The sequence below is a fragment of the Macrotis lagotis genome, chromosome 1, assembly GCF_037893015.1.
Source record: "Macrotis lagotis isolate mMagLag1 chromosome 1, bilby.v1.9.chrom.fasta, whole genome shotgun sequence".
NCBI classification, from domain to species: Eukaryota; Metazoa; Chordata; class Mammalia; order Peramelemorphia; family Peramelidae; genus Macrotis; species Macrotis lagotis.
Window position 1 is genome coordinate 40,131,174 of NC_133658.1, and position 25,698 is coordinate 40,156,871.

At 39.8% G+C, this 25,698-nt stretch overlaps 1 protein-coding gene across 2 annotated transcripts in view; it reads left to right on the forward strand.

The window, feature by feature from the left end:
- UBE2D4 (ubiquitin conjugating enzyme E2 D4) overlaps nucleotides 1-22,543 on the forward strand; it is a 38,715-nt gene extending 16,172 nt beyond the window's left edge. Inside the window, exons 4-6 of one of the 2 annotated variants that reach the window (XM_074198452.1) lie at nucleotides 5,379-5,484; nucleotides 9,952-10,045; nucleotides 15,498-22,543. In XM_074198452.1, coding sequence (XP_074054553.1) covers nucleotides 5,379-5,484; nucleotides 9,952-10,045; nucleotides 15,498-15,543 — 246 coding nt within the window. In that variant the 3' untranslated portion in view covers nucleotides 15,544-22,543. The remainder of the gene's footprint in view (nucleotides 1-5,378; nucleotides 5,485-9,951; nucleotides 10,046-15,497) is intronic. The other variant, XM_074198449.1, reaches the window with a different exon arrangement.
- Nucleotides 22,544-25,698: the final 3,155 nt, after the last annotated feature.

Genomic DNA, 25,698 nt, shown 5'->3' on the forward strand with positions numbered 1-25,698 from the left:
GTGTCCCCTGGATAAATTGTAGTTTATCAGTGTTCAATTTTTTAAGAAAAATTCTTAATATATTTTGTTTTTTAATAGAACCAGAATTTCTCCCAGTATCTCTTCTCCTCCTCCCTCACGGAAGTCTATCTCATAGAACAAATCAGTTTTTTCAAATTTAAGTTAATGAAATCAATGCCAAGTTGGAAAAAAGTGAGAAAAGAAGAGGAAAAGTCAGCAAAATTGGTTAATACATAGAAAAGTTCTGAAAATATATGCAAAATGATCTTCCACCTCTCCAAAGGCATCTTAAGTCTCTTCTTTGGGGCTAGGCTTGTTCTTTGTAATTTTGCAACATTCACTTGATTGTTGTATTGTAATTATTCTTTCCATTTACATTGTTGTTATTATGTGTATTGTTTTCATGACTATCAGTTTGATTGTATCAGTCTTTCCTTATCTCTGTAGTCTTAATTTTCACTGTTTTTTGTAGCACAGTAATATTCCTTCCTATCAATATACCTCGATTTATTTAGCCATTTCCCAATTTGTTTCCACTGTTTTGCCACCACAAAAAGTGCTTCTGTAAATATTTTGGTATATGTGGGTATTTTCTTCTTATCGGTGACTTTCTTGGAGCATAAGCCTGGTAGTGAATGCTCAGCATCCAAGAATGTGGATATTTTAGTTACTTTATTTTCATAATTCCAAATTGCTTTTCAAAATGATTGCTTTGATTCACAGCCCCATTAACAATGCATTACTGTTCCTATCTTCCCACAACCCCTCCAACATGCCAGTGTCTTTCTAAAAGTGAAAAGATGGGGTCTGGTTATGCAGATTATGGAACAATTATTACCTTTTTTATTCAGAATATTATATCTTTATTAAAGAAATCTAAGATTGCATTAGGGTTTTTGATTTTTGGCAGTCCTATCATTCCCATTAAGCATTCATTCAACCAAAACCCTCTCTCTTTTTTTCATAAACTGCTGTTCAACAGAGATTTTGCTGATGTCATTTTGAAACTTAGGTGTAAAATGTTGCATTTGTTTTTCTTAAATTTGAGCTAGCCTCACAAGGTTGTACTTCTTTGGGATCCTGATTCTGTCTACTATATATTAGCCATTTGTCCCAATTCTCTATCATCCACACATTTGTTATTCATGCTTGCTCTTTCTACATCCTGGTAACTGTCAAATCTTCTTATGTTGGACAAGGCAGGGCCATGGTCACAGTCCTTGGATACCTCCAGAGACTTCATCGCAGCTTGGCCTTGATTTCATTAATCAAACCCCTGGGCAGGGTCGTTCAGCCAGCTTCTCACTCATGTACCTGTGTGACCATCCAGTTCACATCCCTACATAGGAATATCATGAGATTTTACCAGATGTTTGCTCAAAATTCAGATGATAATAATAGCTATCATTTATATAGCACTGCCCTTGGAGCAGACCCTGTGCTAAATGCTTTATAATTCTTATTTCATTTGATCCTTACAGCTACCTTATAAGGTAGGCGATGTTATTATTTTACAAATAAGGAAAGTGAGGCAGAGGTGATGTGTCTGACATCAGATTGAACTCAGTCTTCCCAGCCCCAGGGCTCTCTGGTCTCCCCTAGGATGCTCTTGGCATCCTAGGGTTTAAACCAGATCATTTTCCTGTTCTATCTCATTGATGAGCCAATCCAAAGAGGCAATGAGAAGACTTTATATGGCTTATTCTGACCCCTCCCTCTTTGAAAGTGATCAAATAATAATTATTAAAAAATAAACACGCAATTGAATTTTAGAGAGTATTGGTGTCCTTAAACTGACTGCTCCATTTTTTAGACTCTACAAATCAGGACCTTCGTCCATTTATTCTTTTTTTTTTCTTTTTTCTTTTTTTTAGTTTTTGCAAGGCAAATGGGGTTAAGTGGCTTGCCCAAGGCCACACAACTAGGTAATTATTAAGTGTCTGAGGCCGGATTTGAACTCAGGTACTCCTGACTCCAGGGCCGGTGCTCTATCCACTGTGCCACCTGGCCGCCCATGTCCATTTATTCTTAATTTGACTCATAGTAGGTGCTTAATGGATATTGCTTGATTGAATCCCTGGCACACCTCTCAAATTCTTCACCACAACATTACCAGGAACAGATTTTGTTTGATTGTTTTTGTCTGTACATTTTTCTTTCAATACCTGAAATGCAACTCTTTGCTATCAAGAGATTTAAATTAACTTAAACTGTGCTGTTTTGCTTCTGGGCTTCATTGCCTCTTAACCAAGATTTTTCAGTTCAGTCTAGAAGGCAAAAAATACAAATATCATATAACTCAACATTGTTTCTTTTGTCCATCTGAGAACAATATAAGCTCTGTCCCAAGTAGTGGGCCTGACATATTTTTGTTCTTTTTTTTTCCCCTTCAAACAAACCTGAAAAGCACCTTGTTACTATTTTAAAACCTTTTATACAAACTATGCCTAAGCCCATACAAACTGTATATAAGCCTTTTCTGGGCTTTTGCCTTTCTAACTCAGCTCTTAGAGGGATTGCTCCTTTCTGTAGCTTCATTCCCTTCTTTCATATTTTGATCATGAGGTGTGGCTAGATGGTACAGTGGATAGAGCACCGGCCCTGGAGTCAGGAGTACCTGAGTTCAAATCCGGCCTCAGACACTTAATAATTACCTAGCTGTGTGGCCTTGGGCAAGCCACTTAACTAACCCTGTTTGCCTTGCAAAAAAAACCCCCTTAAAAATAAACCAAATAAAAAAAACATATTTTGATCATGACATAAAAACCTGAGCTTATCAAAGAACTTCTTGAACAGTTTTACCTGAATTTTTTTGTTTGCCTTTATTTTCCTAATCCAGATCATTTATGATTATATTGCCTTTTTTTTTTAAAAGAGCCTACTATCTCCTCTGGTAGCATCTTATCTTCCCTTAGAATCTTTATCAGTGGGACAATGGCTTTTTTTTTGTGATTCTATGGGACCTGGATTTAATTAAAAGGAGGAAGAACGTATCTGTACAAAAGTTACATATAGTTGCATTATTTTTAGTGGCAGAAATCTGGAACCAACCTAAATAACCAATGAAAAAGGACAGTTCAAATAAATTATAATATGTCCTTGAAATAAAATACTGCTGTACCACTGAAAATGATAAATTTAAGGAATATGACTGCAGAAAGATACAGAATAGTGCAAAACAAAGAAGTTAGAAAGAGAAAAAGTTTCAGTGTGTGAACTACAATTACAGATAAGTAGGATGCAGCCACAGATGGGCAAATGAATCAGAAATCTAGACCCAGAGGGATTAATAGGTGAATTGTTCTTACATTCTAGTTTATTGAACTCTCCCCACAGTGCTGTGTAATGAAGAGAGAGACAGAACTGAACCCAGAGCCAGAGAGCCCTGGGGTTCAGGGTTCCCTCTCACACCTCTAGCTTTTTCATTGGCAAGTCTGCTAATCTCTCAGTGTTCTAAGAAAGGGCTAGTTTTCACTCACCAGGAGTGCCCTCTACCAATGACAACTCAGAGCTAGTCCCAGTCCCTTGTTAAAGCATCATTTTGAATAATTTTGAATACATATGTGTGTGTGGGGACATATATATGTATGTATATATATATATATGTATGTATGTCCATATTTATTTTTCTAAATACATGCAGGGATAGTTTTCCACATTCATTTTTTGTAAGATTTTGAATTCCACATTTTTCTTTCTCCCTCCCTTTCCTTTCCCCACCCCTTGACAGTGAGTAATCTGATATAGGTTCTACATGTATAACTAAGCTAAACATACTTCAATCAGAATACATGTCTATATTAAGATAACCAAATAAAGCCTAGGGTATGCCTCTGTCTCAACCATTCTTTTCTTTAACCAATATGGGCAAGATATTTCAACATTTATATTACATCCCCATAGTGAATCACTTATTTTAGCAGTTTGTACCTTCCTAGAAAAGCGAGAGAAGAGTCGATAAACTCTCAAGAGATCTCCTAGCCATTCTATAGTTGTTAAATTCATAAAGCAGGAAGGTGAGAGAATGAATTAATCACTGAAACACCACCAAACTTTCCTATGTTAGAAAGTAGGTTTGGGCATGAGACATTTTCCTGTGGCTTATGGAACTAGACTCATTGGTTTAAATCATGGGTACTTAACTTGAGATCCAGAGACACCCATAGGGAACTTGGATGGGGAAAAATGATATCTTTATTTTCACTAACCTAAGTGAAGTATGAGTGTAAGTATGAGTGTAGTCAACAAATATTCTAGGGAGTTGTTCATACACTCACGATCATAGGATCATAAGTGACTTTAGGGATCATCTGACCTACCTCTATCACTTTTACAGATGAAGAAACTAAGAGAGAGTTAGTCACCTGCCCCAGGTAGTAAAAGTGGCCAAGTGGGATTTCAACTGTGATGTCAAGTCTAGTACCATTCCAATTCCCCAGTTCTCATTTTTTTTACCCTTATTTTTCTCAGTATTGTGAGAGCTATGATTAGTTTAAAATTATCAGTGATCCATCTAGTGTTAAGATAATTTGGTTCTTGCTTTTATTTTACTTAGAAGAATGATGGCAGGAGTTGCAAACTCATTTTTTATACTTCCATAGGCTAAAATAAGTAGGAAAAAATAAAATAAATTCTTACAGGCTTTTTTTTACTATATTACTTGATTTCAAGTCTTAGACATGATTGTGGTCCTTTTTCAGTAGAAATTTATCCTCATAAAGACAGTATAGACTTCTTATAGCTATGATGGTCACTGTTTTTTTCCCCCCACTCCAAAAGTATATTTCCTTCCACTGCCATCCTTCTCTGTGTGGTAAGTTCATTCAAGAGGGAAAACATGGCAGGCCATGGGTAAATGTAAGTTGTATTTTGGTAATAGAGCTCCTGAATTCTTGCCCACTGTTGAGTCCTTAGTTAAATATCCTTCTCTTCTATGTTAGTTATGGTATCAGTATTGACAAGAATCTCTAGGTTGGTATTTCCTAGATGTAGGTCTGGCCTGCAACAAACCCCAACAAGTTCAATTGCCTTTCAAGGCTCCCAAGGAGGAGGGTCTATTTCAGGGACATGCCTGGAGGTCCTCTCTGGTTTTACTTGCCAGCTTTCTTGGCCTCATCTACTCTTAAGTAACAGGGCTGCTCCAGAGCAGGAGGAGGAGGATGATTCCCATCCTGTCTGAACCTCCTGGCCACGAGGTAAACCTGAGACCAGATTTGAGGCTGGTGAGAGCTGGTAGTGAAGTGATGGACACCAAGGTGTGATCTTAGCTATATCCTTCCTAATAGTGCTTTTAATTTTAACTTCATTGATTTTGCAAATTCAGAAGGTCTGGAATAGCCTCATTCCTAATCTTAGCTTTTGGTCTTTTATCCTTTCAGGTTGCTTTTACAACCAAAATTTATCACCCTAATATCAACAGCAATGGCAGCATCTGTCTTGACATCCTGAGATCTCAGTGGTCTCCAGCATTAACTGTATCAAAAGGTAGGAATGAAAAAGGGATGTAGAATCACTTGTAGCCATTTGATATGCCATGTCTCAGGAGGACTTGATGGAAAATGCCATCCATCACCTGCTATTGGACATGCAAGAGGTTTTCAGTTCTTCAGGGGCTTTTCAAACCTTGATTTTTAGGAAGCCCAATTCAAAGGACTTGTAGAGAAACTACCAACAAGTTCAAATTGAAGTATATTTTTATTCCTTTGGATGATGAAAATCCTTCTTGCTAAAACCATACCAAGGTGAGAAAGTATGTCTGTTAAGATGGGGCAAGAATAATTAGAATGTAAGTTATTCTTGATAAAGGCAAAAAAAGTGATTCTTTCCATATCATGATTTACCCTATCACGGTTTTGGTATATCATGGGTCAAGCATAAGAAATTAAATGGGAATTTGGCAGAAGCCATAAATGTCAATCAAAGACTAGCAGATGACATGGAAAAAGTTTAGAAATTCAGAAATGCATAAAATATATGTATAGTATTGTATAATATAGCCTATGACCAAATACTTAACCCAAATTTTACAGTAAGTTACTATGAATGCCTCATAAAAGAAAAAAAATTCATATTTTTTCCTCCTCTACAGAGGGAGGGCTGAAAAATTTTTCCAGATCAAGGGGATGCCAGACTCCAGCCCCCTCCATGTGGAAGGGATAACTATTGTTGTTAATGAGCTAAAATGCATTAAGTGTAGACTTGGGGACAACCAATTTGTGACTAAGGATAGAAGATTCCTATTAGGAAACATTGAAGCTACTTAGTTAAGCAATAAGATGTGAGTGAGTTGGAGACTCACCCAGAACCCACGAAGCAGAGGCAAGTTGATAAGACAAGGCCAGAAAGCTAGAGTAACTGCTTAGAGGACTTTGTTTAGACAGAAAGTCTTAGAGGAGATGAAGTGATGCTTTTCCTGAATCCAGGGTAGGATAGAACTCCCTTTCAGATGTCTTGGACCATGCCTCCAGGAAACATCTTAAACTCAATACATCCAGAAGAACAGAATTCATTCCCCCCCTCCCCCCCATTGTAGAGGATGTCCTTGGGCTTGAAATCCCGATGTCCTTCTGAACTCTTCATTATCTTTCAACTCCCCTGCCCAAGCTGGTGCCCAGACCCATCCACTCCACCTCCATAATATCTCTTACCTGACACTGCCCCCCCCCCCACAGGTATAGGCCACATCACCTCATGCCTGGACTACACCTGGGCCTGGATCTGCCTGCCTCCAGTCTCTTTCCATTCTAATCCATCTTCCTTTTAGCCACCCAGTGTCACACGCGTAGACCTCCTCCTCCTCTCACTTCCTACTCAATCAATTCCAGTGACTTTTCCTGTCTCCAGGAACAAATGTAGAGTGCCCTTCATAACCTGCTCTCTTTCCAGTCTTCCTACACCTTAACCCTAGAGGTCCTCTAAAGAGAGGTCCTCTTTGAACCAGTGAGCCCAGACTCCTGCCTATCCCTCTAACAAGACCCTCCAGTTCTCATCTCAGGACGTTATCTATGTGTATCCCAGACTTGGAATGTTCTTCTCCCTCACCTGCCTCTACCTGGCTTCCTCTGGGTTTCAACTCAGATCCTGCCTTCTCCAGGATGCCCTTCCCAACCCTTCTTCATTCTGAAGCTTCCCTCTTTTCATTGTGTCCAATTTCTATAGTATATAGTTGTTTGTTGTCTCCCCCATGAGTGCCTTGAGGTCAAGGATTGCCTTTTGTTTCTTTTTGCATTCCTAGAGTTTAATACAGGAGAAATGGCTAATAAATGAGATTCAAGAACCTGGGCTAAAAAAGTCAGAACAATGAATAAATAAATAAATAAAATCTAGAGCTAGAGAGTGTCTGGTTAATGAGTTAAGCTGTTTCCCCCAGCTTTAGGGAATAAGCTTATGACCCACCCCAGGAGCTGGGCTGTCCAGCAGGGATTTCTGGCCTCCCTCACAGTCCTCCGATGGGGGACAAAAGCTCCCTTCTTAAATTTCATCTTTTTTTTTCAGTCCTTGGTAGTTCTTCAAGTTTTTGCTTATGCCTTAAACAATATCCTGCTTCCATCCTAGTCATTTTAGATGGGTCTGACCTAAAACAAACATTTTAGCCCTAGAAGGTTTTTTCTCTCTGTCTTTACTCCCCTCATTTTCCCCTAACCAGGGCTGTGGTTCATGCTGACAACATTCAGGCTGGTTGGTGCTTCAAAGGACTCAAAAGGGAAAGGCTCACCATCCTTTAGGGCACAGTCTGTGAATCAGCTCCCAGTCTCTGGGATGGTCATAGCAAGAAGCCTGCCCTCCAGTGAGCACTGGAGAACCTTTGGAGCAGCTCCTGCCCTGGGCCCCTTCTATGGCAGCTTGACCTGATTTATCCTCATTTGGGGGTCACATAGGTAGGCAGCTTCTTCAGAACTGGAGTAAGGGGAAGCAAGAGGAAGTCGATGTGGCCATGGATAGATTAGTGAGGGGAAAAGTGAACTCTAAGTTCAGCAAGCATTTATTAAGCTCCTACTTTGTATCAGTCCTTGTGTCAAGTTCTGGGGACTCAAAGGCTAAATTAGGCCCTGCCCTTAAGGAATTCCCAGTCCAGTATGGGAAACAACATGTAAAGAGCTTGGTATGAGCTCCCGTGGGCATGTGTGTAGATGGATGGGTAATCTTAGAAGATAAAGCCCTAGGGAGAAGAGGAGAGCTCTCTTGGAAAGTTTTATTGCTGCTTCTTGTTTGAGTACCCCTATATATTCCCTGGTCCATCCCCAAGCCCCACTGAATAGAGGAGAGGTGTCTTGAAGACACTCAGCCTTTATACTCAGGAAAGCAAAAAATAGAATTTGGAAGCTCGTTATTTTTTTCAATTCTCAGGGAAGGTCTGATTTCTTCAGCTTGGGGAAATCCTTTCATCAACACAGAAACCCATCTTTGAGGGTGTAGTTAAGTCCTAGGAGTTGCTGAGGTCATGAATGGGTATTATGACTTGTCTAGATCTCTAGTTATTAAACTGAATTTGAACCTATATCCTTACATAAAGTATCTCATGTGATTCCCCCCCCCCCCATTATTTAAATACTCAGTTTTTCTGTCATTAGGACATAGCCACATTTGCTTAGAGTAACTACTGTTATCTCTGCAGCAATAAAGTGAGAATGAAGCATGATTCCACTGCTGCTGAAAATAACACTAGGCTAGGTGAGATGATCACCTTAAAACCTGGGTGATATCCCATCAACTCCTTATAAAAATGAAGGTGGCAATTCCTATCTCCCGGAGTGATTGGGAGGCTCTAAAGCATTAAATTAATATCATCATTGTCATCATAATTCCCAGTGACCTTAGATTAAGCATCTCCTTGTTTTCTGCCTCAACTTTCTTATCTGTAAAATGAAGGTGTTGTAACAGGTGATCTCAGAGTTCCTTTCCTTCCTTAAAACTAATGGTCCCCTTCCCCTCATTAGTCCCCACCAACCCATCACTTGCCCCTGAAGAAAGAGGTGGAGGAAAACAAAATGATAGAAGCAGTAGATGGAATGGTCTTGCTCCCTGGCCTGGCCTGGCCTGGCCTGGCCTGGCCTGGCTTGGCTTGGCCTGGCCTTCCCTCCTTCTGAGCCATGAGTTTTCCCTGCCTTCAGACCTGGGCTTTAGAGTAGAAGCTGTGGAATCACTACATTCCTTATTCTGGCCTTCAGCCTCCTGAATGAATGGGGGGCATGTGGTTACAGTCTGAGTGTTAATAAGAATGTCTTCCCAGCTCTTTTGTAGGTTATGGGCTTTTGGCCATATCTGCTAAGTGCTGAGCTAAGGGGTGAAGGCACTTTTGTTTCTGAGGTGACTCCTGAAGAAACTGAGTCCCAGAGACTTTTCATGATGGTCCCAAAGTTCCTTAGGGAATGGGTAGCCAGTGTTGGGTTTTAAAAATGAATAAGCATTTGTAAAAGTGCTTTGTCTAACACTTGAGCTACAAATGCAAACAAAAAAATAGGCTTTGCCCTTTGGTCACTCATGTCCCAGTGGGGGAAGGAGTGACTGTCAGGGAGGGGGCTTTTGCCTGGGGGGAGTCAGAGGGCCAGTGGGTGGACCCATAGGGCGGTTGGTTGACACATCCTCTCCAGGATTGGAGGTAATGATTGGACTGTTCTCAGAGTCAGAGATGGAACATGAGTCAAGAGGTTGGGAGGAGGAGAGAAGGGAGAAGTTTGTTAGAGAGCTTGCTAGGTCTATTTCAGAGGAATGGAGGGCACCCATCCTGGGGAATGCAGGCTTCTGCAGAGGAGTGGAGTCAGACTGGAGGTGAGACAAAGATATGCCAGTGGCCAGGGAGTGATCAGTGGGGTGGACTAACCCTGGAGCATAGATGAGTTATAAAGGACAATTACCCTAGCAGACCCTGAAGTTCCTGGAGTGCCATTGAGGGGGGGAGGAGCTCACCAGAACACATAAGAGTTGCTGCTTCAACTCTTCTTTTTCTCTTAGTTCTGTTATCCATCTGTTCCCTGCTCTGCGACCCCAACCCTGATGACCCTCTGGTTCCTGAGATAGCCCACACCTACAAAGCTGATCGAGAAAAGTAAGCCCTCACTTTGAGTTTTTTGTTTTTCCTGTAATTGGTTTAACAAATGTCAGTCCTTGGGCAAGTCACCTTTTGTCCTCAGGTTTATCTGTTGAAGGTTATTCCTCACTATTTCTTTATAATAACAGGTCACCAATAACAGGTCTGTTTTGTAAGATATCCACCAAACTACTGGAGTCAGTTGGCAAAAAGACAGTATAGGCTAGTGGATGAAGGTGTGAGTTATAAACAGGAAGTCTGTTTAGGTCCTTCACTAGTCAGTCTGGTGGTTTTTAAGGAGGAAGAAGGGGATGGTCGGCTGCTTCAGAAGCAATTGCCCCTTCTATGGAACTCACCAGCTGCCACTGTTGAAATCATGAAAGTTTGAAAAACTGTTTCCTCCAGTGGTCTGGCTAAATTCAACACTTGAAAGACTCAGCTGGCATATGGAGGGTCAAGAACCAGAGCTCCTCAGGGCTCATGTGGCAGAGAAGATCATAGGGATTTCAGTCAGCCCACAGGCCTGCTATGTGCCAGGCTCTGGAGGAGGGCCTAGGGTGCAAGTACAAAGAATAAAATGTCCCTTTTTTGTAAAGGACTGACATTTAATGGGAGAGAGGACAAGTACATTTAAAAATATATTCAGCAAAATATAAAATGAATAAATACAAATAACTCCAGAGTAGTTAAAAACAAGGAAGTTTGAGAGGGAGCGTACTGGAGAGAGCCCCAGAGAAATCCAGAAGGATAGCATCCTGAAGGAAGGAGTTAAAGTACATTTTTTTTTTTTTTTAGGTTTTTGCAAGGCAAATGGGGTTAAGTGGCTTGCCCAAGGCCACACGGCTAGGTAATTATTAAGTGTCTGAGACCGGATTTGAACCCAGGTACTCCTGACTCCAAGGCCAGTGCTTTATCCACTATGACACCTAGCCGCTCCCAAATATGCCATGATTTCTTTTTTCTTTTTTTCTTTTTTTTTAGGTTTTTTTTTTTTTTTTTTGCAAGGCAATGCGGTTAAGTGGCTTGCCCAAGGCCACACAGCTAGGTAATTATTAAGTGTCTGAGGTCAGATTTGAACTCAGGTACTCCTGACTCCAGGGCCAGTGCTCTATCCACTGCGCCACCTAGCCACCCTAAAGTACATCTTAAAAGAAGAGAAGGACTGAGGATGCAGTGAGGGGAGCATTGGGAGCCATGCAAAGGTCTAGAGGTAGGCGATGATATGGTGTGTGACACAGTGGGAGTGGAGAAAGAAGACAGGTATGCTGACAGAGGGGAACAACAAACAAATACCTTTGTTAGGGGGTGCTAGGTTTCAGAAGTCATCCAACTCACTTGTCCTGACTGATGCTGATGTTTTATTGGACGGCTTCTGTGCCTGGCATGGCAGAAACTACACTAGACACAGCATGGAAAAAGTAGCATGAACTTGAAAAGTTGGCAAACTTTGGCCTTGGAGAAGACAGGTACACTCTCATTGATTACTGATAGAAGGGCAAACTTGTATGATATTTTTGGACAACAATCTGGCAGTTAAAATTTGACAAATAATCACACTCTGACTCAATAATTCCATTGTTTGCAATACACCTTGAAGGTGTTATCAAAACAGGTTAAAAACAAAAAACTCTCTATTTGCTCAAAGATTTTCATAACAGGATTACTTACAATTGGGACTAGAGGTTAACCTAAATGTTATACAGTAGCAAACTGGTTAAATTCATTGTGGTGCATTGATTTAATGGAGCTATATTCATGCCATTAAGACTAGTCTACATAAGCAATATAAAGAAATTTGGGAAGACCTTTGTGAAATTAAATTAAGACACAAAAAGCGGAGCTCAGTGACTGATACTGTGAGGTAGAATCCCTGAGATCATCAGGCCAGAGCCCTGATGGAAACCCTGAGACAGGAGCTGCCAATTTAGGAGAGTTTTGTTGAATTAATTAATTTTAAGTGGTTGCTAAGCAGATTTAATTAGTCCAGTTGACATTCAATATTAATTATAATGCTTAAAGATAAATCAAATGCAGGGGGGAAAAAACTTGCTAACAGTATCTGGTCCAATTGGATACTGATAATTGCTAAAATATCTAGAAAAAGGTAACTTTTTTGAGTGTGTGTGAGCCTTTTTTTTGATTGATATTTTTTGATTGATATTTTATTTTTCCATTTACATGTTATGAACATTTTTCACCATTCATTCACTTGCATATTTATAAGTTATACATTTTTCTACCCCCCACCCCGGCAGCAAACAGTCTGGTAAAAGTTGTACATGTTCATTTGTGTTTAACATCTTTACATATTAGTCATTTTGAGTATGAGGAATTAGGAACAAGGGTAAAGAAAAAAATCATGGCATAAGAAGGAAAAACCTAAGAGAAATTTTTAAAAGATAAACACAGTATCCATTCAGATTCTGTGGGTTGTGTTTTGTTTTGCTCTGTATGTGGATGGCATTGTCCATAACAGGTCTCCCAAGATTGTTCTAGATCTCTGAATTGCTGATAGGAGCTGCTTCCATCATAGTTGATCAACTCACAATGTTGTTAATGTGTACAGTGTTCACTTGGTTCAGCTGTCTTTGCTTAGCATCAGTTCATTTAATTTTTTCTATGCTTCTCTAGAGTGGGACTATTCATGATTTCTTATAGAGCAATAGTATTCCATAACATTCATATATCATAATTTGTTCAGTCATTACTCAATTAATGAACATTCCTTCAATTTCCAATTCTTTGCCACTACAAAAAGAGCTGCTATAAATATTTTGGATTATGTAGGATTTTTCCCCTTTTTTCTGATTTTGTCTGGATATAGGCCTAGTATTGGTTTTGCTGGTCAAAGAGTATGAACAGTTTTATTGATCTTTGGGCATAGTTCCATATTGCTCTACAGAAAGGTTGGAGGAGTTCACAACTTCACCAACAGAGCATTAATGTTCCATTCTAGAAAAGAGGTAACTTAAAAAATTAACAAATAATTTATTTTCTCTCTCTTCCACCCATCCCCATGGGTGCATAGTCAAGTAAATGAATGTGCATAATCAAGCAAAACAAATCTCTCCCTTGGCTTGTTCTGGAGTCCTTTTCTACTCCTGGATCCACCCCCTGTTTCTCAGGAGATGAATCTCTAAACCTCCATTTTTGGGGCCTCTACTTTAGGCTGATTCCTTGAGGCTGAACTGTCACTTTCCCAGAAGGTTCTCATCAGGAGTCCTAAGGATTTTGTTAGCCACTTGAGCATGTTGATTGATGGACATCTGTTAAATAGAAGCCTCATTTGAGAACCTGAAAAAAAGGCAAGGTAGATGAGGGCTCTTTGCAGCTATGTAATTATTGAATTCTGGAGGAAAACTTTTTCCCCTCTTGACATATTTTTCTGGCCCACTTCTTCTTTAGATTTATTCCTCTTTAACTGCTCTGGTTTCTCAGTCTTTTAACTGAGTGCAAAAATGTGTGAAATTTCACTTTTGAGTTTTTTTATGTCACTCAGTCCATCCTTTGAATAACAGGAATTATAGAAACTCCCCTAACCACATTTTGCATTATTATTGATGTCATTGATGACATTTGAAAAGAACATGATTTACCAAGTAATGTTTATCCAAAGTCCCATGAGGAAAACCCCAGAGTTTTTTGCTGCTAAACCTGGGATTCTCTGATTAAAATTAGCCTTTTTGTTTTCTTTTCTCACATTAGATTCTAATTTAACCTTTCACGTCACTTTCTGGGACTTGATCAGGCTGCTCTTTTTGTCTTGCCTCTTTGATCATAAAGTTAGTTTTCGTTATTCTCAGGTAACATAAGCTTGGGCTTTTCCTACTATCCTTATTATGTCATTACATAGAATAGGGGAAGGGAATCAGGAGAAAGACCAGGTGACTCTTGAAGAAGTGACAAATGAGGGGTGGCTAGGTGGTGCAGTGGATAAAGCATCGGCCTTGGAGTCAGGAGTACCTGGGTTCAAATCCGGTCTCAGACACTTAATAATTACCTAGCTGTGTGGCCTTGGGCAAGCCACTTAACCCCATTTGCCTTGCAAAAACCTAAAAAAATAAAAAAATAAAATAAAAAAATAAAAAAATAAAGAAGTGACGAATGACCTTCTGGGCTGGGACCCCTAACTAACAGGTCATTGTTGCTTCCATGATGTAAGAGTGCTCAAATTTTCAAGAGAATTAGAAGAAAGAGGAGTCTTTTTGTTTCTATATAATTTTTTAAAAATTAAAAAAAATTTTTTAATGACTTCAGACATGCAAAGATAGTTTTCAACCTTCATCCTTTGGCAAGCTTTTGAGTTTCATATTTTTCTACCATCCTCCCTTTCCACCCCTCTCAGACAATCTGAAAAAGGTTATACACCTACCATCATGTTTTAACATATTTCCATCTTAGGCATGTTGTGAAAGAATAGTTAGAACTAAGGGTGGGAAGAACATGAGAAAGAAAATAAAAACATAAAAGAAGTTTTAAAAAGTAAACTTAGTATTTGCTATGCTTTACTCTGCATTCAGACTCCATAGTTTTTTCTCTGGATGTGGATGGCATTTTCCTTTACAGAACTCTCAGGGCTGTCCTTGATCTCTGAACTACATCCATCATAGTTGATCATCTCACAATGTTGTTAGTGTGTACAGTGTTCTTACTTCACTCAGCAATAGTTCACATAAGGGGCGGCTAGGTGGCGCAGTGGATAAAGCACCGGCCCTGGAGTCAGGAGTACCTGGGTTCAAATCCGGTCTCAGACACTTAATAATTGCCTAGCTGTGTGGCCTTGGGAAAGCCACTTAACCCCATTTGCCTTGCAAAAACCTAAAAAAAAAATAGTTCATACAAGTCTTTCTAGGCATTTATGAAGTCTAGCCACTTGTGATTTCTTACATAACAATAGTACTCCTTAGCACCCATATACCCCACCCAGCTTGTTCAGTCATTCCCTAATTGATTTCCCTCACTCTTCAATTCTTTGTCACTACAAAAAGAGCTCCTATAAATATTTTTGTACATGTTTGTCCTTTCCCTTTTTTTACGATTTCTTTGGGATACAGACCTAATAGTGGTATTGCTGGATCAAAGGGTATGCACAGTTGTATTAACTTTAGGTCATAGTTCAAAACTGCTCTTCAGAATTGTTGGACTAGTTCATACTTCCACCAAAAGTGCATTAGTAACCTAACCATGTCCTCTCCAACATTTGTCATTTTCCTTTTCTGTCACATTAGCTTATCTAATAAGTGTGAGGATGGTACCTCAGAGTTGTTTTAATTTGCATTTCTTTAATCAATAATGATGTAAAGCATTTTTTCATGTCTATAGATAGCTTCAATTTCTTCATCTGAAAACTGCCTGTTTCTATTCTTTGACCATTTATCAATTGGAGAATGGCTCGTATTCTGATAAATTTGACTCATTTCTCTATATATTTCCGCTATAGTATTGAGAACCTTTGCTCTTTCTCTTACAGGTATAACAGATTGGCCAGAGAATGGACCCAGAAATATGCCATGTAAATGCCATGAAGATTTGACTCTTTACAAGCTAAGAAGTTAACCTTTCAGAGCAATCTCTTAGTGGAAACTCTGGGTTGTCCACTGTTTACTTGATGCCACGAGCCATTTGCAAGGAGTCTCCTACTCTGTGAACAGACCCTGGTTTCCCTTTTGCTTTCATCTCAACCTGGAGTACCACCTGCAGCCATTTGGGTTCTGACAACTTCATGTCTTTGATGCCAAAATCAGAAGCCACTTTCATTTACTGATTTTTAGCTTGGTTCAAACTGGAATCCACCTTCTACTCAGACTCCCTTGACCTTCTCTTGGAATGGCAGAAATACCTGTACTCCTTCCTTCAGTCTTTCCTCAGGGTGGCCCATGCTGTGCCCTTCATGCTTTACAACAGGAGCTGGGCAGCTTCCTGAGAAGCCGTCCTAACAGAACCAAGCACTAGCCTGGTGGACCCAAGAGTACGCCAGACAAGATTTCCCCTAGGTTTCAGTTTGTTGAAGAACTCTATCCAAAGAGGAATCCTGGCCCCCCAGGGACATTGCATGGGATCAGGAATGGTTTTGTAGTGAAATGAATTAGTGACTGGATTTTTCCATTGTCTCCAAGTAAAGAAGGATGATGGGGTTGACCAGTCTTCATAGGCAGTAGTAATCAAAGTCTCACTTTTTTAGACTAAGAAACAGAGGATCTGAAGCACCCATTGATAATGGCCAAGCACTTCATCTCTACTCTCACTAACCAAATCACTACTACTTTATAGTTTCACAAGAAAAAACCAATCATGAGATTTGGAAAGATTTAGGATTGTGTCTAAAGATCATGGAAGACTCTGAGGCCCTGAATTTCTGAAATTCAGAAGGCTGAGAGTGTGTTTTTTTAGATAAAAAGGTAAAAATGTTCTGGCACCATGGGAGAGACTTCTTTTGTAAATAAACCTATAATTTTCCCTTTGAAATAATCCTCAAATTATTCAAAGGGAGAGCTCCACTTTTATACTCACATTTCTCTTTGCATTCAGATAACAAAGATTGGAAATCTGTACAGGTCCTCCCAAAACCTCAGCAGGAATGGCTCATTGGGCATTTTGGCTCAATTAGCTTTCAGGTTTAAAACAGTTTTTATTAGAATTGGAACAAATGAAAGTATTGGTTGCCTTTAGAGTTTTGTGAGTATTCTAGCAAGAAAATAAGCAGATTGGTTTGTGTTTTTTTTTTAACCTTAGCTAAACCTTCTCCAAGAGAAGCAAAATCTATTTTTTAAAACTCAAGGTAATGATTCACTTGTCTCTGTTTTCTCCTTGTTCTCAGAGTTACTTTGCACTCCTTGGGTTACTCCATGATAAAATAATAATGTTTGGGGGAGTACATGGGAGTTGAGTGACAGTACAACTATGCAACTAGCAAATGACTCAGACTTTTGCGAGTTTAAAGAGAAGGTAAAGGAGATGGATTTGTTAAACCTTGATCCTGAAGGGCAGCTAATTCTTTTTCTGAAAAAAATTGGCTTAGTCCAGGGACTCAGAAGTAGTTGTTCCGTTATTGCCAAAAGATTTCACAGAGGAAACTTGCTAAGGTCAACTCCTCATAGAAGACATAGCAGTGATGGACTTAGGCTGCTATTCTGCCTTGTTTAGACAGGCCCCTGTCCAACTGCTCTCCTATTGCCATAAGATGGTGTTTTCTTGTCTGGGGATTTCCCGTACCCTGGGTCCTTTGCCTTTTGCCATAATGAATGTTGTCCCCTCTTTTCTCACCACTCCTTTTAATCTTTTTTAAACTAGCTGATAAATTAAAACTCTTAAACATATCAGGTATGAAGACTGTGCAGCACACCATCATTATGGTGTTAGTATAGAGAGAGTGACTATGAGAAGCGAAGTGGCAGTAATGACATGGGGCTTGGTGCTTGAGTCCACTCATTGTTTGGTTACAATGCATCTTGTGTCTAAGGATCACAAAGCACTTTACAGATACCACTTTGGTTGCACATTGTGAGAAGGATAAGAAGGGGTTGATTTTCATTTTGCTGATGGGATATGGAGGCCCAGAAAGGGGCAGGTCCAAGGCTCCCCATCATACTGGAAGCCAAAATGAACCACAGACTGCTGGAACTTGGAGAAATCTTAGAGATCCAGTGTCCCAATTTTACAAATGAATAAAGTGAGCTTGCTTGAAGTTATATAGTATGGACTGAGCAACCTAGTGACAACTAAAAAAAAAAAAAGACTTTTTTTTAAAATAAAGTGTTGTGTTTTGTTTTTAATCAGTTCAACCAAATTTTTAAAAATTAAGTCTTCCTATCTAGCAGGTTCCATGAGTAGTAAAACAGGTGAAATCAGGTCTTTGTTTCCTCCTCTTCCAACATCTGACTTTATTGGATCTTTGCCAGGAGCCAGTGTCAAGCCTCTACTAGACACAGTAAACTCAGAGAGTTATGAGCTGGAGCCAGAAAGCACATGTCATCTTTACCTTGGCCAGTCTCACTGGTTCTTTCACTCATGAAGTCACTAGACCTGTCTCCTTTCAATGGTTAAAGCCTTTGGCTGTAGAGCTAGACAAGACCTTAGAAATCATGTGGTCTAACCTGCTTCTTTGACAGATGAGGAAATCAGTGGGGGAAAAAATGTATGAGGTCAGGTCCCGCAGGATAAGGAGGTTTGATTTCTCTATAGGTTTCCATGTAATCATCAGCTCCCTACCCTTAGGACCTCCTTCTAGGAGAAGCAACCCTAGTTTGCAGAGGAATAGCCAGCTATGCAGCATTTTTCCCCCTCTTCCTAAAGGCATGGTTGATGTCCACAATCCATGTAGACTGACTCATTGTGTTCTAGTGCACTTTGCCATTTGGAATTCTGGTTGCCTTAAAGGAGCAGTATTGGCATCCTTGGATTTTACAGAAGGTGAACTTGAAAATTGACAAGCCTCCTCCATTAGAAGACTGAGAAGAAAGAGGGGCTTTTCAGATCAGTCTGATCAGAGGGCATTTCACCAGGCTGGGCTGCCCCCGAGGTCCCCTTCTGAGTAAGCAGCAGCACGGCTTGGTTCTAAGCTACCTCATCACACTTTCTTAGGGATTTCTTTGAAAAGCCAGAGCCAGCCTTCTTGGTGGCACATTGGCAGTTTTCTGTGCTCACGGATCTGAGGTCATCCAGTTGCCAATGGGAATTTAGGGGAGGGGCTTGAGATGACACAAAACCTCTCCATTCTGTTCTCTGGGTGAATTTACTTGTTTATGACTCATTCTGGCAGGGCCAGAGGGAACTGGGTGGAGCTGGAGCTGAAGCTGACTTGTAGGGCCTGATAGCCTTGCTCTCCAAAGAAGACTGCCAGCCGGCATCACAAGTCACACTGAGACCAAGGGGTCAGGCTGGGGACACTTACTGTGGCCTAAGTCTGGACCCAGGCCGAGGATGTGCTTGTATCTCCCACTCCTTGTCAGATAGTGGAGAAGCTGTGAGCCTCCTCCTTCATGGCAGTTTGCTGGCTTCAGTCCCAGAGTTCTGACTTTCCTTCAGGAAAAGCTGTCAGCATCTTACCTAGTGTCCCAAGTCTTTACAATATTGTGACATTCATATCAGAGAAATGAACACATTTTATGCAGCTTCTTTGATTTCCTCAAAAGTGATTAATCAGGACCACTTCAAGGGCATTCAGTTGCTCACTGCAAGGCCTCCAGCTTACAGCTTCAAAGGGCAAGAAACTTATGTTGGCTAAGAGATACCCAGGTTAACCCCCATTCCCACTCCTAGCCCTAATGGACAAAGTACCTGTTTGTAGTAAAAGAGGACGGAATTAGCCTTGAGATGCCATGAATGGGTCAGCCAGGAACCCATTCATTGAGTTGTCCACATTAGAAGCTACATTCATTTATTCAGACTATTTTTTGAGCATGCCAATGCCTACCAAGCATTCATCAGTACTCTAGGGAAAGGGCTGTCCAGCCAGTGCAATTAGTTGGAGATTCAGGATATGTGTTCAAGGCAGAATGTAGAGTAAGTCTAGGATAAGTGTCAACGATCAGAAAGATCACTTGGAGGTCAGTATGAGAAAAACCTTGTGGAGACTTGAGTTAATGGCCAGCAGAGGGGATCTGTACAGGTGAAGGGCCGGGGGCATGGCCAAACTGAGAAGTCAGCAAGATTTGTTTGGGGACATAGAGGAAGTTGATGATTCATATAGGGGAGTAGGAAGTTTGAGGTCTCTAGGTTCAATGGGGAAGGGCTTGATAGAGGACTCTATGGTGTTCTAACCATTATTCCCTTATCTTCCCTTGGCATAGCTATGAAATACAGTAAAGATTTTGTGCATAAAAAGATCTCTGCTATGTTTATGTAGGAAGAAAAGGGAAAAAACCCATCAGAATCTGATTGCCTATCTAAAATACATGTTTCTATCTCTGGATTGAGTATCAAGGAGCAATAACAATCCTTTTCAGGGCAAACTGCACCATCTATTCATGAAAATAGGAATAGATGGGGCAGACCAATAGCCTGGGAACTTTTGCACTATTTCAGATCAGGTCAAGGTATGCAAGCTAAAACCCAATCAGTTCAGATTGTTGAGAGCTACATTTAGAGTTTGCATTTTTTTTTAACCAAGAAATGCTAAGATGTCTCAGAAATTCAAAGTACATTGATCATATTAAAGAATATACTGGTATTAGGTTGTTTACTCAGTGTGTTAAAATGTAAAATATCAGGGACAGCTAGGTGACTCAGTGGATAGAGCACTGGCCCTGGGGTCAGGAGTACTTGGGTTCAAATCCTGCCTCAGACACTCAATAATTACCTAGCTGTGTGACCTTGGGCAAATCACTTAACCCCATTGCCTTGCAAAAAAAAAAGCCTAAAAAAATTCCATGAGAAAAGTAAATTATCAGACTGTAAATGTCAGACTTAGCTCTGGACTCTTCCTCCATTTGCAGAAATGCCATCTTCCTTGTGATTTTACTTCTGTTTTGTGTGTATGAATTGCCAGCCCATCCTATATTTTCTTTAGATATTTTGCTATCTGAAGACTGTATGCTATGGAATTGGGGTAGATGTGTGCATCATTACCCGGACTTTGGACATCCATGAGAATTCCAAGAAACTGGAAACATTTTTATTATAGGAATGAGGGTCATCCTTCCTTTGGTGTGGAAAGAACTGGGCCACCAAGAAACATTACACTTCCTCTTCTCTTCTTTGGAGGAATATGTCCATTCCTGGACGTCTAGATGCATTCTATCAATGGAACTGTAGTCATTCGAAGCTGTCTTTAGTTTTCCTGTCACTGCTATCCAGAAGAAAAACTGTGATGTGTGTTGGCCCAGAACTGTGATCAAACCCAAGAAGCCAAAGTCTCGCTTTGGGTTTTTTCACTGTGGGCTGGTTGGTAGGCTCCTCCAGTTGTCTAGCACATTCATTATTCTGTACCCTCTCTCCCTTTTTCCCCCTTCCACTGCCATCCAATGCTCATTACTGTTCAAACCGTAGCAGCTATTTACTATGAAAGGTTTGTGTCTATTTTTTTTCCTCAAGATTTTGAAATATCCATTTACTGAACCTTACTTGCCATTTGCCATGCACCATATAGAGTGGATATGATTCCTTTTTAAATGAGGAAAAGTAGAGGCTGTAGCCTCTCCAACTTCTCAATACTGTGGCCACATGTTGGTTTGAGCAGGGAAATGTCATCCTGGAATTCAGCTGAAAGATGATTTTATTGCTAACTGTGAATGTTTTGTTGATGCATAAGTTAAATAAATGGTGGTCCCTTCTTACTGGTCTTGCTGTACCTTCAAAGAACAGCCTCTTTTTGGATGCTTCCTGTGTATGTTTGCCTATTATGAATTGCAGAGCCAGACAGCTTCGAGAATCCCTCTTCATTGCCCCATCAGAACCCTTGAAGCTATCTTTAGAACATGAGCCCAATAGTTAAAGAGAATTTAGAGAATGAAGTTGAGTTGTAAAACCTCTGGGGAAAAGCATTAAATCTACAATGTAGTTGTGCATGGACCTAGGAAGAGAGGGTGGAGAAAGAAACCTAATACCCATTACAAAAGAAAATTATCAAATTAAATGAGAGTTTAGAATGAAATCCTTAAAAACACATTGGGTTTAACATCCTTAAAGTTAGAATGAGCCAGCAAAAGACTTGGAAGAAAAGGTGATGTATTGGATGGTATCTAAAAGAGAGGATCCAAAGTGGTCAAGGGCCTTAAATCTGTGCCTTCTGAGGATCCATTAAATGGCTTGAGACAATAGAGGGAGCATCATAAAGGCTGTTAAATGAAAGAGGAAACATACTTGTTCTGTTAGGCCTGTGATGTCAGAAAGAAGAGCAGTAGTAGTAGTTGCAGTGAAGAAAATTTAGGTTTGATGCAAGAAAAATATCTAGACCCACCAAGAAGTAGAAGAGGTTATTGGAGAAACTAAGTGATATAGTGGACAGAGTATTGGCCCTGGAGTTAGAAGAACTGAGTTCAAATGAGTAGCCAATAGATACAAGCCACCATTGTCCCTTATTGCTGGTGGTGGGCATATGTGGTATAATGGGGCAATATATGACATTTTAAATTAATATTTGCTATTTTAAAATTTGCTTGATTTGTATAATTTCTCTTTTTTATTTTTTAATATTTGCTATCAATTTTTTTTCCCCTTAAAATGTAATGAAATGTGAGACTTGCTTGACTCAAGGGACTGTGGCACAAAGGGACAAAAGGATAAAACCCCATGATGACCTTTATACAAAAAGCCTGTACAAGAGGAGTCAGGACATTTCTCTTTGCTCAGGCTTCTTGTCCAGTAGACCATCACAATCAACTGAGAGGCAGGGAAGCTACACCCAACTGAATCAATGCCACAACTTTTCTGTGCTATAGGTAACTAAAAATTTTATTAACTGGCTACAAAAATCTATTTTCTTTCCAGTTCCAAACCTGAACTACCAGACTTGCCCTGCCTAACAAAAGTGGTTTCTATAAATTTGTAGTAAATTGAACAGGCTAAGAGAAAGGGATGGAAATTAAACACAGAGATTGCCTACAACTTCCATGAGATAAAATTTTTTCATCTATTTTAAAAAGTGGGGGGGTGGAGAAAAGGGAAATAATATAATGCATGCTACCTACCACATAGGGTTGTTATTGGGGGAGTTATTTTGTAAGTCATTTATATGAATATAAAGGGGAATTATGATGGAATAGAAGATGGCCATTGGGGGAAAGATTTTAAATATAAAATTTCCTAAGGAAAGGAAAATGGATTTGTACAATGCTTTCAAAGATACCAAGTCATGATTCTAGAGCTGGAAGGCACCTCCTCACCACCAGTCATCTAATCCAACCTCATTTCATAGAGGAGGAATCAATCTTAGTAACATCAAGTGACTTGCCCAAGGACACAGCTAATAACTTTCAGAGGTGGGATTTGAGCTGGGTTTCTCTAACTCCAGAGCCAGGGCCCTTTCTATGGCACCAACAAAGCAGAATTCATTCTTAAGTAGCTTGGGGGGGGGGGGGGGTTGCTAAGAGATGCAGATGCACGAAGAGACAATGTGAATAATTTTCATTTATTTAACCAAGATTTTTGAGCATCTTCTATATACATATAAAACACTTAAGGGATGAATAAAATACTGCTATCTTCCCTCAAGTAGGTTATACTCTAATGGGGTGAATAAAGTAGTGTGGGGTCCTGATTGGTGAAAGTTGCATTAATAAAATGGGCATGGTGGCCAATTCAAGGCCTTGCACACCCAGGACTTCACCCAAATAGCACTGATATGACACCCAGATGTCTGGGACTTGGACCCAGTGCTAAGCAGAGAAAACCCAAGAAGATCAGTCAATCCATAACATACTCTATAGTTCCTCCTTCTTTTGTTTGGTTTTTATAATTACCATGGGGCTTCCCCCCGCCAATCTTTGCAGTGATCCACTTTTGTCATCTGGCTGCTGTCCCAGACAGCGCCTATGTAGTAATCCATTTTGATTATTAAACTACTTTGGAGTTCCTGGTTTCTTGCTTCAATTTCAAGTTGGGACACCTGATTTAGGAAAGCCTTAAATTCCTACTGCAGTGGAATTCTGGGAAAGACAAATTACCTCAAAGTTTTGGGTAAAATATGAGATAAGGATCTCAATTGAGAGGGTTGGAGAAAAGGGAGTCATAAGAGGCTTAGTTTAAGATCGGAAAAAGAAGTTATGACAAGGCTATATATTGCCACCTCATTTATTTAACTTATATGCAGAGTACTTCTTGTGAAATGCCAGACTGGATGAATTAAAAGGTGGAATTTAAATTGCCTGGAGAAATATCAACAATCTCAGATATGCAGATGATACCACTCTGATGACAGAAAGTGAAGAAGAATTAAGAAACCCCTTGATGAAGGTAAAAGAGGAGAGTGTAAACGCTGGCTTGAAGTTGAACATTAAAAAGCCCTAAGATCTTGGCAACTGGTTCCATCACTTCCTGGCAATTAGAGAAAAAAATAGGAGCAGTGTCAGATTTTATATTTTTGGGTTCAATGATCACTTATAGACAACAACTTAGGTCACGAAATTAAAAGATGCTTTTTTTCTTGGAAGGGAAGTAACGGCAAACTTGTACAGCATACAAAGCAAAGACATCAAATCACCAACAAAAAGGTCCATATTATCAAAGTTATAGTTTTTCCAGTAGCAATGTATATCTGTGAGAATTGGATTGTGAAGAAAGCCAAGTGCTGAAGAATCAACACTTAAATTGTGGTGTTGGAGAAGACTTTTGAGAGCCCCTTGGACAATAAGGAGATCAGATCAGTCAATACTTAATTCAGTCTATTAAGTGGAAAGTCAAATATTGAAGCTGAAGCTTAAAAACTTTAGTCATATAATATGAAGACAGGACTCCATTGGGAAAAAACCCTGAGGTTGGGAAAGATTGGAGGCAAGGGGAAAAGGGGAGGGCAGAAATGGATAGATAGTGACATGGAAACAACAAAAGTGAACCTGGGTAGATGAACAACAAAAGTGAATTTTGGGAGATAGTAGAGGATAGAAGGGATCCTTGGGATAGGAAGAGATGGGCACAACTGAACAATGAGCAGCTGCTTGTGGTGGGTATGAGCGGTGTGGTAGGCTAGAAAGTTTGAATTTATACCACACAGATAACTGTCAATCGTAGAACATTTTTAAGTAAGAGAGTGAGCTGGTTAGGAAGTCTTACTGGAAGCTCTTTGAAGATGAGCTAGAGTGGGAAAACTGATGCTTAACATTGAATAAGCAAGCAGCATCAGAAAAATACAAGATTTTTCTGCCCTCAGATAAGAGAATATTCACTATCATTGAGGGATAAGGAACTAAGAAAGATAACTAAGAAAAAATAAAAAGACAAAGAAAAAAATGGATTAGGAAGGGTCCAGATACTAAGTAAAAAATAAAACCAGAAAAAAATGGAGGGAGAATGTAAGAAGAAATCAGGAGACATGGGAAAAGTTCATTATGGATATTGTGATTTTGATTTAAAGACAGTGGCAAAATTTAGCTGGTGAGGGAGGAGACATTGGCACATGTTGGTGTTCTAGGTGCTCTGTGAAATGAATATAAAGATAATTGCATTTTGTAGGAGAAACATGGTAAACAAATTCATTTCAATATGATTTAGTTGAACATGCCTTGGGGTCAGAAGACTTGAATTCAGTTTTGTTGTCAGTTTTCCCAGCTGTAAACTGAGATAGTAATGCTTACAATTACCTATCTCGGAGGATTATTAGGAGGTAAGCAGCATATAATTGGTTTAGTTGTCAATTCTAATTATCTTTGTAATTTCTGACTTGCCTAGTCAAAATCATGAGGTCACAGATTCACTAAAGTATCCTTAGAAAAGAGCAATGTTATCTCCACAGCTACCCTAGTTTGATTTTCAAGGGATTTTGTCTCCATTTTTTCTGGGTTCAGTTACAATGAACCCATTCATTGAACAAAGTCACACCTGTCCCTGATCTCATTCAGCTTGAACACTACTGCAGGCTGAGCAGGTAAATAGGTAGGATGTGTTTAAAACAGAGAGTTTTATGGTTCTAGGCGGGAGGAAGAGGGGAAGAGACCCACGGCTCCTTCTTTGCTTCTAGTTGGCCAGTCTAGGTGGCAGAGCTTCTAGCTCTTTTTTCTCTTTTTTTCCAATTGATATTT